The 14,977-nt window shown below is 43.7% G+C and overlaps 1 protein-coding gene across 1 annotated transcript; it reads right to left on the bottom strand.

Moving 5' to 3' along the window:
• Positions 1-3,264: 3,264 nt before the first annotated feature.
• On the bottom strand, positions 3,265-4,166 carry LOC108794509 (gastrula zinc finger protein XlCGF71.1-like). The gene is made up of 2 exons (XM_018565555.1): positions 4,109-4,166; positions 3,265-3,941 (listed from the first exon to the last, which is right to left on the bottom strand). Exons 1-2 carry the CDS (start codon positions 4,164-4,166, stop codon positions 3,265-3,267), a joined length of 735 nt encoding a protein of 244 aa, XP_018421057.1.
• Between the last annotated feature and the right edge of the window lie 10,811 nt (positions 4,167-14,977).

The following is a 14,977-nucleotide window of genomic DNA, read 5'->3' on the forward strand; positions in this document are numbered from 1 at the left end:
CTTGCTAGTTGGCCCCGCTGGCTGTCAAAATACCTGAACAGTGCCTGCATCCAATCAGATTGTTCAGGAATTCTGAGAGCCAGCAGGGCAGCAAGATACTGAAGCTTGGCCCAGCAGGAGACTCCTCCATCCACACAGTTTAGCGTAATGGAGGAATCTGTTTCACTTTTTCCATCTGACCATAGAAAGTCTGCAGATCATCTATAGGTGTATGGCCAGCTTTAGAGAGCACTACTTGTGTAATTCTCATTCATGATGAGGTTACCTTTAAAGCAAGAGAACCATGAAAATAATCCATGGAAGATCCTTTACACAACACCGGAGTCAATTCACAAAATGCATAGTAGATTTTTATTTCATCTAGATTGAAACAACATCAGCATGTAAGACTTGTGCAGAGCAGCGGTAAGTAACATCGTATGGACATTCTAGACATGTATTGCCCCAACAAGGGGTTTGCATGGTATTATCTATGCTAAGGCCCCATTCACACGAGAAAAAGCCGGCACGTACATCTCCGTGCTGAGTGCACTGCCGTATCGGGCAGCTCCCGGGAAGGGCAGGTGTTGCATGTGATTAGAAGGCAGCCCCTGTCCTTCTCTATGGGAGTAAGCCGCCCTGCACTCAATCCAAGTGCAGGTCCATACGGGTGCCCCGGCTTGGACGCAGACAGGATCCGTCCTTTCAGTGTACGAGTACGCTCACCCGCACATACGTGCAGGGTGGGTGAGCGTAGGGGGGGCTTACAGCCGTGTACTCCCATAGAGAAGGACAACAGGGCCTGTGTACTAATCACACGCAGCACCGCTCCTTCCCTGGAGCTGCCCGATACGGCCGTGCATGGAGCTGTACGTGCCAGCTTTTTCTCGTGTAAATGAGGCCTAAAGGAAATATATCATCCTGATCAAACATAGAAGGAATTCTCCACTTCAGAACAGAAACAACATCACCCCTAAAGCTGGCTATACACCTATAGATTATCTGCAGATTCTCTGTGGTCAGGTGGAAAAAGTGCAACAGATTCCTCCATCTACGCTAAGCTGTGTGGATGGAGGAATCTCCCACTGGGCCAAGCTTCAGTATCTTGCTAGTCGACCCCGCTGGCTCTCAAATACCTGAACAATGCCTGCATCCAATCAGATTGTTCTGGTGTTGAGAGCCAGCGGGGCCATCTAGCAAGATACTGAAGCTTGGCCCAGTGGGAGATTCCTCCATCCACACAGTTTAGCGTAGATGGAGGAATCTGTTTTCCATCTGACGATAAAAAATCTGCAGATAATCTATAGGTGTATGGCCAGCTTAAAGGTGCCCATACACTGCACGATTATCGTACGATAATCGTATGCGATCGGTTTTTCGTACGATAATCGAGCAGTGTGAACGGAGACGTGCGACCGTTTCTACTGTACGGTCGCACGTCTTCTGTCGAACCAGCATGTTCGAAAACCAGCCGGGAATCGTACGATTCTCGGCTGGTTAGAACGGTGCTCGGAAGACAAATGCCGAACGGGCCGGTGTGCGCACGCGCACACTGCCCGTTCAGCATTGCGGTCATCGGAAGCCCGCCCCTCAGGGGGGCGGGCTTGCGATGATCGAGAGTGCGATCTGCCTGTCCAAAATAGGCAGATCGTACGTTTTTTTAATCCCTGTACAACCATCGCAAGACTAAAGTCTTGCGATGGTTGTAGAGTGTATGGCCACCTTAAGACAGAGAAGCAGCTCCACAAATTCTATCAGCCAACAAGTGATTGCTTAGATTCTTAGTGGAGGGATTCATGCTGTTATGTATCAGCTTGCCCATTGAATGCTGTTTCATTTATTGAAGTGGAATATCCTTTGAAGTGACCGGAAGCCCAATAGGTGAACCTGTTCACTAGACAAACAAAAATAAAATAAAAAGATGACTATAACAGAAATATGAAATACTATGAAACTATGAAGACAGCACAAACAAATCAGTTCCAGTTACTGGTGACTGAACATTAAAGTCCATGGGACCAGTAAATGGTTTTCATATGATAAGTAAATACAAAAGCCAACATGTGTTACAATTGTAGTTTCTTTGCAGCTGGAGTCAGTAGCATACATGTATAACATTAAAAGAACTGACATGGCCAAGTTTAGAGCATGAGCCCACTACTGTCATCTGCTGCCCCACTAAGGGCTGACAAACACAAGCAGAACAGTCTGTGAGACTCCTGACTATCCCAAAGGGTTCATAGCCAGTAACCAAAGTCTGTTTCACACGGCCAGCCTCCCGGTGTGATATGGTGTTTTTATTTCTACCTGGAGTTCTGGTTGAAACTCTACATTGCTCCCTTTCCAAATATTACTTGTGAATATAAGGCTCTGGATTTCCAGTGTTCATAAAGGGTCTCACTTAAAGAGACGCTGTTACCTTGTCCATTCAGGGCAAAGTTATGGTCTCTGTACAAAGGCTCCCCTCATTCCCAGTACCTACCTTGCAAGTAGCACTCCCTCGCCATTCCTGCCTCCATCGCAGGCAAAGACAATGCTTTGTGCTTCTCGGTATGGGGAAGCATATATCTCCCCCCCCCCCATTGACACCTTTTAAGCCCTGTGGTCCCTTCAAAGGGTTAGTCCACCTAAAAGCTGTGCTTAGATAGAGCCTATTAGAACTGAGCCAGTCCTTGGCTTTTTACCTAGATGCCTTTGACACTCCAGTGAGATCCCCTGTCATAATTATAGAGTTCCTGTCCATTTGGGAATTACGGGTGTTCATGCCCATCTTTCTGTACTTCACTACTCCTGCAAAATTCTTCATAATATAATTTAAATATAAATATTCAGCAAGGAAAGTGGGAAACTATCATTATGGGCCCAGCAGGTGTCAAACCCAGGAACCATAAGCCTGGATACCCCATTAACAGAGTCGCCGACGTATATAAGAATGTATGGTAAAGAGACTGAGGGGTAAAAGGACAAACTACTGCAGGTATGAGCTGCATAAACTTGCAGCCATCTTCTAAACTTTTCGGTCATGGCTCAACCTTGGGACGTTCTGAGATGTTTTGGTGCCTTCTAGTAGTACTGAAGCTATTTAACCCCTTTCTACCTCCTACACATTCCTTTTGTCTACTGAGGCTGATAATCATAGTGATTGGTCAATAGAAATGTGAAGCAGGAGCTAAGCGGCAGGCTCCAACACTAGCTAGAATTGTCAGAGCTTTGTCTGTAACAGCTTTGCCTATCAGAATGGCCTGGCATTAGGCTGGGATAAGAAGGTTTGGGAGGATGCTGCAGCTACGCAGAATGTACTCTACGCTTGTGCTTTGACAGTGTGGAGTTGTCAATGAAACACTTATTACACTGAGGGCATGGAAAAGGCTTTTCCCCTGTGTGAGCCATTTGATGCCTCAACATGGTGGCTTTACATATAAAGGCTTTATCACAGTACTTGCAGACAAATGGTTTCTCACCTGAGTGCTGCCGCTGGTGGACAACCAGGTTGGCGTATTGGCAGTAACTCTTGCCACACTCCTTGCACACGTATGGCTTCTGTTCTGCGTGCATGCCGGAGTGCTTGACCACGCTGGATTGCCGAGTGAAGCCTTTCCCACACACGGGACATGAGAAGGGTTTTTCACCAGTGTGGACTACCTGATGGAGGACGAGGTGCTGGTGATTGATGAACCTCCGACCACACTGGTCACAGGGATAGGGCCGCTCTCCAGAATGAGTTCTCTTGTGAGTAATCAAGTGGTTCCTACATGAGAATCTTTTACCGCACTCATTGCATGGAAAAGGACGCTGTCCAGTGTGTATCTGCAGGTGTCTGTCAAGAGACGACTTACTGCCAAATACTTTCCCACACACCTCGCAGGGAGGAGTTGTCTTTCCTGATCTTGACTTGCCTTTCCTGGCCCTTTTATAGGTCGTTTTCTGTGGTACATAGTCGTCTTCGTTGTATGTATAGTCTGCTAGAAGACAGAGGGACAGTTTAGGATCATAGTAATGTGTGCTACATACAGGCAAGTCTATTCACAGTTTGGTAGGAGTTCTAATTGTTAAAAGCCAACCTCACAGAAAACAGATATTTCAGTTTTGTGGTTGTTTTGCTGAATCGCCTTCCAACTACTTCTTCAACCTCTTGGAGACTTTAACTGCACCATTTTCTGCCTCCTCTTAAAGTGAACCCAAAGCATCGCCCACGCAGGACAATGCAACAGGTTCATTTGAATGCAGACCACCACAGATGTACATACTTGTCTACCCAGCTGCCAGGAGTGAAGATAAATTGGAGCCATTGGAGTTGTAGCTTACACAGGGCTATGGACTTTTTTTGACAGCAATTATTAGCTAAATGCTCCTCTATATTAGGAAGTACAGAGCATCTGCGCTGGCTCCCGGTGTTGGCCAGATCATCCAGGGAGCAAGGGAAAGGTAAGTGTATAAAATAACGAGAGGTGGGGAATTTAGAGAAACCTGGTGCTTTGCCCTGAATGGACAAGGCATGTTTGCTTAAAGCAGAACTAAAGTCTGTACAAAAAATATTTGTTTTTTTTTGGCAGAAGAGTCTTTGTATGTCTCTTTCCCCTTTCGCCCAGCAAATCTGTGTATCCTTCCATCTAATTTTCAGCATTTGCAGGAAGCCACGAATGGAGCCAGGTGTCGGAACAAAGTAACCGTAGTAATGTAACATTTCTTAAGACCTGTGCAGCACAGGCAGAGTTCATAGGAAGCTACAAGCTCCCTGGATTTCTAAGAGGATGAACAGGTATTTTCTTGCAAATAGATACAACAAAACACTTTCAATGTTATACAGTATTTAACAGGCTAAAAGAGAAAAAGTAAAGAGAAGTCCATTGTTGGGATTTATGTACATGGCGAGTCACCTTACTTGACCTATGCTAGTGTAGTGCATGAACAGCACAGCACTAATATCCATGCATTTGAGGGAAAACTGTGATACCTTATTTTTTAACTGTTTCTATTTCACTGTATAGAATGGGCTGTGAGCGTTTATTGACAGGCAAACATGTGTCACTTCAGCCTAGTTGATCTTGCCATAGACCTACATTTCCTGGCAGCCCGATTAAGGCAACCCATTAAGTCATACTAGAAAAAATGGTACATGCATGAATCTATAACTGGCCTTTATAGCAGGGCGCACATTGGGAAGGCTTACAACAATACAAAACACAAAAATTCCCCAGCCTCAACCGGAGTTAGGACCACACTTTGCAGAGGTGCCTTGGCGCGGCAGTGTGGCTTCTACATATTTTTGGCCAAAAGTTTGTGCAACTAAAACCTCTGATTTTAACGCATACTGTTGACAGGGCTACTTGTTTGGTTGCAGGCTGGCTGGCAGGTTGAGGCTGGGGAATTTTTGTGTTTTGTATTGTTGTAAGCCTTCCCAATGTGCGCCCTGCTATAAAGGCTGGTTATAGATTCATGCATGTACCATTTTTTCTAGTTTGACTATTTTGGGTTAGGGGGACGCACTGGAGTCCCAGCGTGCATTTTTGGTTGCTGGGCCTCCAGTGCGTCCCTGCACCTTATTAGGAGGAGTTGGCTACCTCCAGGTACACCTGCATGTAATTTATCAACTGCATTAATATGCTCACACTTGGAGACTCGGATACATAGAGTTAGGACCACACTTTGCAGAGGTGCCTTGACGCGGCAGTGTGGCTTTTACATATTTTTGGCCAAAAGTTTGTGCAACTAAAACCTCTGATTTTAACGCATACTGTTGACAGGGCTACTTGTTTGGTTGCAGGCTGGCTAGCAGGTTGAGGCTGGGGAATTTTTGTGTTTTGTAACCCATTAAGTCATGCCAATGCACCAGAACAAATAATTTATTGGACATGCAGCATTATATTCAACACTGTGCACCACAATAAGCAAGTGGTGCACAAGGGTGCTGTGCTGCCCTGCGTAGGTACTTTGAGTGCCATTTAAAATGTCCTTAGGAATTACATCAAATAAAGACCGGGCAATGCACAAATGATGTTAAACAAATAACGAATTTTGCCTGGACATACATTTTAAGAAAGGGTGAACAATGCACTTACCTGGACTGATGGTCTCCCCAGATGCAGAGATATACAATTCTTGTCTTTCTTCAGGCTCCTTCTTAATGTGATCGATAATATTGTAAACGTGATCCCGTTCAGGAGAAAGTAACTGGGGAGATTCTGGAATTTTATAAAAAGTGAAGCTTGTAAATGTGCAAATCAATAATTCCTCTCTAGGTACTAAAAAGATTCCAGCAAGAGATACATCGGGCCATATGTAGACAGATACCCTGTGCAAACAGCATTTTAAGCTGGCCACACACCTATAGATTTTATGCAGATTTTCTGTGGTCAGATGGAAAAAGTGCATCAGATTCCTCCATCTACACTAAACTGTGTGGATGAAGTAATCTACCACTGGGCCAAGCTTCAGTATCTTGCTAGTCGGCCCCGCTGGCTGTCAAAATACCTGAACAATGCTGGCATCCAATCAGATTATTCAGGTATTACAAGAGCAAGCAGGGGCAACTAGCAAGAAACTGAAGCTTGGCCCAGTGGGAGATTCTTCCATCCACACAGTTTAGTGTAGATGGAGGAATCTGTTGCACATTTTCCATCTGACCATAGAAAATCTGCAGAAAATCTATAGGTGTATGGCCAGCTTTAGAGAGAGTTAATCAATCCCTGCATTAGAGCAGCTCATGAAACCAATACTCTTTCTATAGTCATAAAAGCACCCCTCTAATGTGCATCTAATTAGCGGCTATTTAACCTAACCTTATGTTAGGAGCTGATACAGGGATTGGACTGAAGGCTTCAATAGTTTAACAGGCCAGTGGAGGAGAGCAGGGAAGACACCTATGAGTGAGTACAGAGAGTCTTCAAGAGAACTTGTCACATTGCCATAGACAGATATAGGGACAAATTCACTTTAAAACCTATCTCTGATCTGTTGGCTCCTTGGCCCCTTCCAGATGTGAAGATGTCCATGAACCAAAGTATCTGCTTACCTGCATCCATACTGTTCATGGTGTTTTCTGAGGACCCTCCATCAGATTCAGGTTTATTATCACATGAGGGAATAAAGCCGAATCCAGTTGCAGTTTGGGCAGGTATGTGAACATTTACATTAGGTAGGGAACGTTTTCTTTCTGGGGGTTTTGGATTAAACTCTGGAGAAGGAACAGTTGATGTACCATCTAAAAGAGAGAATATACATCCCTCAGCTGATGTAGAAGTGCTTCATCCCTACCATAGTGACTGTATGGATCCTACTGGACAAAACAGTTTTGTTCTCATAGACAAACATGCCATAGGTGCAGCATCGGGTGGATATCTCCATTCTAACGCTGCTGATTTTAGTCACAGACAAACCATCACCATCCACTGAAACCAACTTGAACAGCTTCCACGGAGATCTCATATACAGTAAACCTGTCACAAATATGGGCAATTAAAATTCACCACATGATGATGAAATACATAAATGGAGGTTATATTCAGGTAAAAAAAGGAATGTCAAAGTGATCAGCAAATCAATACTTAAAGACAGCCAAAGTTATATACAAATCCCGCTCAGCAAGCTTCTGTCCCCCTCTGATCTTCCCTACAGGTTGATTATCATGGTGGGTGCTCTAACTGACAAGTCACAAGTTCGGGGGGGGGAAAGTGGATGTCAACCCAAAAACTAGTGATGGATAGACTGGGGAAGGATTGGACTGTGTGGCAGGTTTTTACTGCTATCTGTTAGAAAGATTTACATTCACTTCCTCTCCTGATGACAAGGGTGAGGGAACATTCATAAGAGGTACACCGACAGAGGTAAAAATCTGGTAGGGATTCTATAATTCCTTGGCCCCCTGGAAATATGAAATGTATCTGTATTATTTATTTTTATAGCACTGAAATTATTTTTATAGCATCACATTATAAAGAACACTGAACCATTCCCATTCCTGTTAGGTTCAGAATTAAACCCTAGCTGGACGAGATTTTATTTGCTAACGTACTGTGTAGTATACAACCGCCATATTGTTTCCCATAAAGTACTGTTTTTGCATCTACTGCTTATAACCACTTCCTGTCTACATGCACACGCTTCAGTGTCGGCTGCACACCATTGCTCTCCACCGACTTTCTAATAGTGACAACCGTGGGACATTCTTATGCAATGTGTAGGCATGACCCCTTGCATGTAGAGAAGCATGTGGCAGAAGCATAATTGAAATGACAAGCTTCATCAGGTTAATCTCTGAGCCTGATGAAGGGCACCCTGCGTGGCCCCGAAAGCGCTTGTCATTTGAGTGACATCTATCAATAAAATGGATTTGCACTGACATGGAATTCTTGTGCTGGTGTCATCTGTATTCAAGTTCTACTGTGAGCAGCACCAACTGCAGTCATTACGAGCACCCGTTACTTTTGGGATATCCGGTAAGGAGTGCAGCGAGACACGTGGACACTGTTCTGAAAAGCATAACTGAGAGACAGTTGTCTCCCCATAACAGGAAGTGCCTGAACAAGAGCCTTAATGGCAGGATGATTTGGTATTATTTTAATGAAAACTGCAGATTTAAAAGACAGAAAAGAACTTTTGAAATGACATTCACATGGTAAAGAGGATATGATATTTTAGTGATTGGGCTTACATCTACTTTAAATTAGATGGTGTGAGGAATGTTAGAAACCTGATCCTATTGTTTTCTTTTTTGAATTCTCATCATTTTTTTGTCCGCAACAAAAAACAGAATGAAAGGAGGAAATTTCTCAAAATGTAAGGGAAATCCATACAAATTTCTCATCACCTTCTGTCTGGGTGACAGTGGCTGAGAAAAGGATGAATCTACTCCAACGGGACACAGACAGGAATAAAAAAAAACCTTACAGGGGTTCCAACTCTTCTACACACTATACAAAACTAGAAATAGGTTTTAGCTTTAGATATGCTGATATCAAATGTGCCAACCACTCTTGTACACGCAGTAAGGCCAATTTGGGTGGAAGTCAGAAAAACAGTACATTTTTGGGTTGTGGTATGAAACTAAAGCAGCCGGGGTGAACACATAAAAAAATATTGGAAGAACATACAAGATGGATGTAAGCAGTGTGCTTGGTGGAAACCAGAACCCATGTGCTTCAAGACAACCCAACACATCACCAAGAACAAAGCCATGCACACTGCTGATCTCTATTCTCTGTAAACTTCAAATTGAATACTTGCCAGTGGCATGATGAGCTTCTTCATCCAGTTCCTCCTTTATGCAACATTTCACAGGGTAACTTTTTTCTGAACTTTGCTGTACCGGGGCTGTTGGCTGTTCTGAAATAAGAGTAAAATAAAACGCCACATTAAACTGTATTGTCTATAAACATCCTCCACCATTCTGCAGAAATATAACTGGAGTGCATTGGCAGCTATTGAACAGAACATCTCCAGCTTCCGTTTACCATACCGATGAGGAGGACATGGGGAATGGGTTCAGAAGTCTAACACATTGTGAAAGAGAACCCGAACTGTGGAAGCTGTGCTAAATATGGCAGTTAGAGGGCAGAGAACTAGTCACCAGTATTGCTGTGGTCTCCATGCAGCTGATCTTTTCCCCAAGAAGCAGTAAGGCAGAAGGAGGAAGCACAGATTCATAGAGTGAATAAAACAGGAGCAGGGAGATACTTGCACTGCAGGTCCTCAGGTACAGCTTCCTCCTTAGCAAGGAGAACAGGGAGCAGCACAGTAGTGACATCACCAATGTGGGGAGACCAGCAGTCAGAGGCAGCAATGCAGCTATGAGGCTCAAGGCTCAGGAGGGTCTAGGAACAAGAAGGGTACTGCTATTTTTTCTGGAGGAATTCAAGACAAAAGGGTGAATCTTTCAGGGTGCTGGTCAGGCACAATTGCTCGATGCATCCAGCTTGCTTGATAATAGACTGTAAGCTTTCCTGAGATTGTTGACGTTAGATTTATCAATGTTCTCACCAATAGTACAGGTGTCCGGGTTGTTCTTATATTGTTCCCCATGTTCTTCTAGATCATCACATTCATCCTCAGAGAAATAGACAGCAACATCCTCACACTTTATAGGCACCTGAAATAAAAGGGGGGCAGCTTTATTTTGAAGCTAATGAGTCCTTACATGTGATGGCTGCATTGGTTTTCTTTTACCAAGCTAAGCAAATGTTCAGCAAGTACAGAAAACACCTGCTGATCTTGCCAGAGGAGCAGTGTCCTAGTCATGCCTTGTGAGCTTAACTGAAAGCACAAACATTAGAGGAAGAAGTGCTTGTAGTCCAAATCAAGAGAGCAGCTTACTGTGCCAATCATTGCTTTTCCATGGACACAGAACAGTGAGTAGAAATTGTCACAGAGGAACAGGAAGTGTATTTCTGGCAGGATCACCAGGACAAAAAAACAAAAACAAAGGCAGCCACTGCATTTAAGAATTGGTAATCTGCAAAATATTCCATTCTTGTTCTTGGGTTAAGTCACATCCAAGACTGCATGACACATGCTTGGCCAATCTACATGTTATGTCATGTAATCTTCCAACCTCCATGTCATATGTATTGAAAACTTGTTATACATATTCAGGTAATTTTGGACAGGAACTAGAAAGACTTTTCTACAACTCACACTCCTGGTCTTTCATGTAAAGAATTCCACAGCAATGACCCAGTAACAGGTTAGTTACTTTGTAACCTATAGCTAACTTTTATGGCAGGGCCCTCTAGTCCTTACCATCTTGTCTTGAATTGTATTGTGATTGTAATGTCTTCCTTATATTGTAAAGTGCTGCGCAAACTGTTGGCGCTATATAAATCCTGTATAATAATAATAATAATATTAATTATGGCCACTTGTGTTTGCTAACAGATAAATAGACCATCTGATAATTGCTAGAATGTGGACGAGGCAAAGACTCTAATGCAGTAGCATTAGAGTGTAAAGCCAATACTTTTTTTTTAGTTTGGATGGAGTAGGGAAAGGGTTGGAACCCCCATCCAGTTTTTGTTTTACATATAATTGTATGGATCGTTACAAGGTGGCAACTAGTAGACATGTGCACCAGCAAAAAAATCGTTTAGTTTAGTTTCGTTTTAAAAAAAAAAAAATTTGTTTAGTTTAGTTTCGTTTTTCGAGTCCGAAATTAAATTAGTTTCGGACGAAATTCGTTTATGAAAAAAAAAACAAAAAAACTTTACTCTCCAATGGCTGGACTTGAACCAGCAAACTTCACAATGGCAATCACTGGCAAGTCTGTACCTCTATCCACTACTCTATAGCCTCTGTACTTTAATTATAACAACTAGAGTCTGGTAGAGAAAATGTTTTTAGAGGCTTTGTTTCTTTCATAAAATATATATATACATTTTCAAGAATTTCCTACCTCCCTAGTCAACAGCCAGACAATTTTGTTGGCCAGCTCCACGATCATCTTCTGAGTCTTGTTCTCCATTCCCTGGAGAGTAAATAAGAGCTCTGGACATCCTGAAGGGGAGTCACAAGTATTGCTGTTGATCTCTGTGGCACAAATGCTGAATGTACATCGGGTCCTATCAAGTGGTCTCTTCACAACAATAAAATCCTGCACAATGAGAGGAAAAGATCCACTAGGAAAAATAACTTCAGTTCTTAAACAGACAAGTCAATGTTATATTCTACTAACACCCATGCCAAAGAGCGAGTGTCTGGGCGTATATTGAGATTGGCCAAACGTTAGTTGCAGCCATGGAATGGGTGCACTACAGCTAGCCATACACGGCTAGGTTTCTCTTGTTCAGCCTCAAAGCCTAGAAGAGAAATCAGTTGCTTCTCCTCGTGCCAGTTACTGTATTCAGATGGCTGGCACCCGCAACTCTCTGAATACCGAAACATTGACTACATCTAATTGGGTCAACAATTTCCACTTGGCTCCTTTTTCAGTCAAAGGTTTGTAGAGCCAATAGGGCCACCCACAGATCCAATTTCAGCCAACCCAGCAGAGATCAGCCAAAGTTTGAGCTGTGTATGCTTAGTATTACCAGGCAGCTTCCTACCTTAACCAGAAAGACCTCTGCCTTGTCCCTTTGCTATCTGAAAATGCCAATAAGGTGCCTCTATAGTTGGTTCTGCAGTAGCATTAGAGTGTAAAGCCAATACTTTTTTCTTAGTTTGGATGGAGTAGGGAAAGGGTTAGAACCCCCATCCAGTTTTTGTTTTACATATAATTAATTGTGGAATGACCAAAGGGAGCCCCAGAGCTCCAAAACAAAATAAAGTCTGAGACCAGACTACTAAATGGACTCCTAGGCCTACCCAAGTGTTAGAGGCAGGTTCTCTTTAAGGTAAATCGCAACAGTACCTGTTGGGGACAGCACAGATTGGAGGATACTTTCATGTCAACTTTCTTACTTCCATTCCCACTACTACACAAGAAGACCCTATGATATTCTCTTTGTATGCAATATATTTCACTTAAAGGGGATGCCCATACCATTTTCTGGTTTCCCAATGTGTTACCACTTCAGCCAACCCTCCTTACCTCCACTGTCAACATGCAGATGATCTCCAGGGCATGATTTAATGTGGCTTCTGCCAACAGCTCTCTTTCCTTCACCATATTAGTTAAGCTTAGCAAGTTCTCTCTCTGGATAGGCAAGGTGTATTTTGCAAAGCTTCATAGCACCCTAAAAAGAGGCAGAAGACAGTTATCTAGGATGTCTTTCCTCCATATGTGGGCAAGACCTCTGCACCCTTCCCTGTACAATGCAGGACTGTTGGTTCTGAATTGTACAGAATCATGTCAGAGAGCTGTGACCGGTCGGGCAGCAAATGGAAGAGGATAGATTTACATGCATTTATTTGTGCAAAGTCAAAAACAGCCAATGTTTTAGGGCCACTTAGGGCCCCTTCCTCATGGTGACACATGAGTTTACACAAATAAGCATGTGTAAATCTTTGATCTTGAACTGGGCTTACACGGCTCAAACACCATGCCATGGTTGACCCTGTTGGCACCACCCCGCTCCATAAAAGTTGACTGAGAAATCGAAGGAGATGGGTGGAAGGTTATCAGCCAAACAAGTAACTCCAATCTGATGAAGTCACCGTTCAGATATCCAGACAGCTGCTGGTGCAAGCTGCCTAAATACAATACCCATCAGAGGAAAATCCTCCATCCACGCTGTTTAGTGTGGATGGGGCAATCAACCTGATGTCTCTCATTTAGCCCATAGGCCTTAACAAGAGAAATCTAAACCTGTATGGCCAGTGAGGAGAATTTATCAAAACTGGAGCAAACTAAATCTGGAGCAGCTGTGCATGGCAACCAATCAGCATCCACTTTTCATTTTGAAAGCTTAACCAAACAAACTGGAGAGAGACTCTGATAGGTTGCCTGGGGCAACTGCTCCAGATGTTGTGTGCTCCAGTTTTGATACATTCCCCCCATTGTGCTTGCTTTTTCCTCTGTGTAAGTCTGCAGGCTGCAGCTTGTTGTGATTTGTTGACGTGCGTTGCAACACATTCCTCTGCGCTACAAGAGAATGCAGCATGTCTACATGAAATCATAGCAGCCATTGCACTGCTTTGGTGTGACCTGAGCACCTAGATAACAATGGTATTTGCTGTGTCCTAATGGTGATTAACACACTATGTGTGAATGAGCCCTTTCCACAGACAATGCAGAATGGTTCACAACGGTCCCCGTCCCCGATGTAGCTACAATCTGCGTCTCTGCTGTACAGTGTCCTCAGCTAATATGGGAGCAGCTTCACCCACCAGTATGTCTTTGTACTGGGAGAGGAAGCCCATACAAACACGGGTAGAACATACAAAGTTCATTCAGACGTTGTCCTTGATGGAAATGGAGCGCAAGAGGTCAGCGCGCAGGAGCAGGGAATGACACGGATGGTCCTATGTACAGGGATGTGCATGTGCTGAATTATATATCGTTGCTTCATAAATGCAGCATTTGGGGGTGTGGTGTCCACCGCTGTTCAATATGAATAACACTCTGATATGGGGGTGTCCACCGCGATCAATGATAAGAATAAATCTCTGATATGGAGGTGTCCACCGCTGATCAATAAGAATAATACTCTGATCTGGGAGTGTGCACCACTGATCAATAAGAAGAACAATCCTCTGATATGGGGGTGTCCTCCTCTGATATAGGGGTGTCCAGCACAGATCAATAAGAATAATCCTCTGATATGGGGGGGTGCACCACTGATCAATAAGAATAATCCTCTGATATGGGGGTGTGCACCACTGATCAATAAGAAGAATAATCCTCTGATATGGGGGTGTCCACTACTGATCAATAAGAATAATCCTCTGATATGGGGGTGTGCACCACTGATCAATAAGAATACTCCTCTGATATGGGGGTGTCCGCCGATGATCAATAAGAATAACACTGAAATGGGGATGCCCTCCTCTGATCAATAAAAGGAATAACACTCTGATATGGGGGTTTACACCGCTAATCAATAAGAACAACAACACCCTGATACGGGGGTCTCCGGCTCTGATTTGGGGGTATCCCCCTCTGATTAATGAGTAGTCCTCTGATATGGGGGTGTCCATCACCGATCAATAAGAATCCTCTGATATGGGGGTATCCTGCTCTGATTTTGGGGTATCCCCCTCTGATCAATAAGAATAGTCCTCTGATATGGGGGTGTCCACTGCCGATCAATAAGAAGAATAACACTTTGATATGGGGGTGTCCACCTCTGATCAATAAGAAGAAAAGTCCTCTGATATGGGGGTGTCCTCCTCTGATTTGGGGGTGTTAATGGAAGATAAAGGGGACCTCTCCCTGCAGCTGCTCGGGGACACATCCAGAAACAAACAGTTTGTATTTATAAACACAACACATCCTATGACATGAGGAAGGGAAGTCCAGGGAGGGAACCTTCTATTCCTCTACATAGAGATGGATCTCAGCCACCAACACACACACACACACACACACACACACACACACACACACACACACACACCACACCACACACAC

The sequence above is a fragment of the Nanorana parkeri genome, unplaced genomic scaffold (genome assembly GCF_000935625.1).
Source record: "Nanorana parkeri isolate BGI_ZX_2015 unplaced genomic scaffold, ASM93562v1 scaffold857, whole genome shotgun sequence".
NCBI classification, from domain to species: Eukaryota; Metazoa; Chordata; class Amphibia; order Anura; family Dicroglossidae; genus Nanorana; species Nanorana parkeri.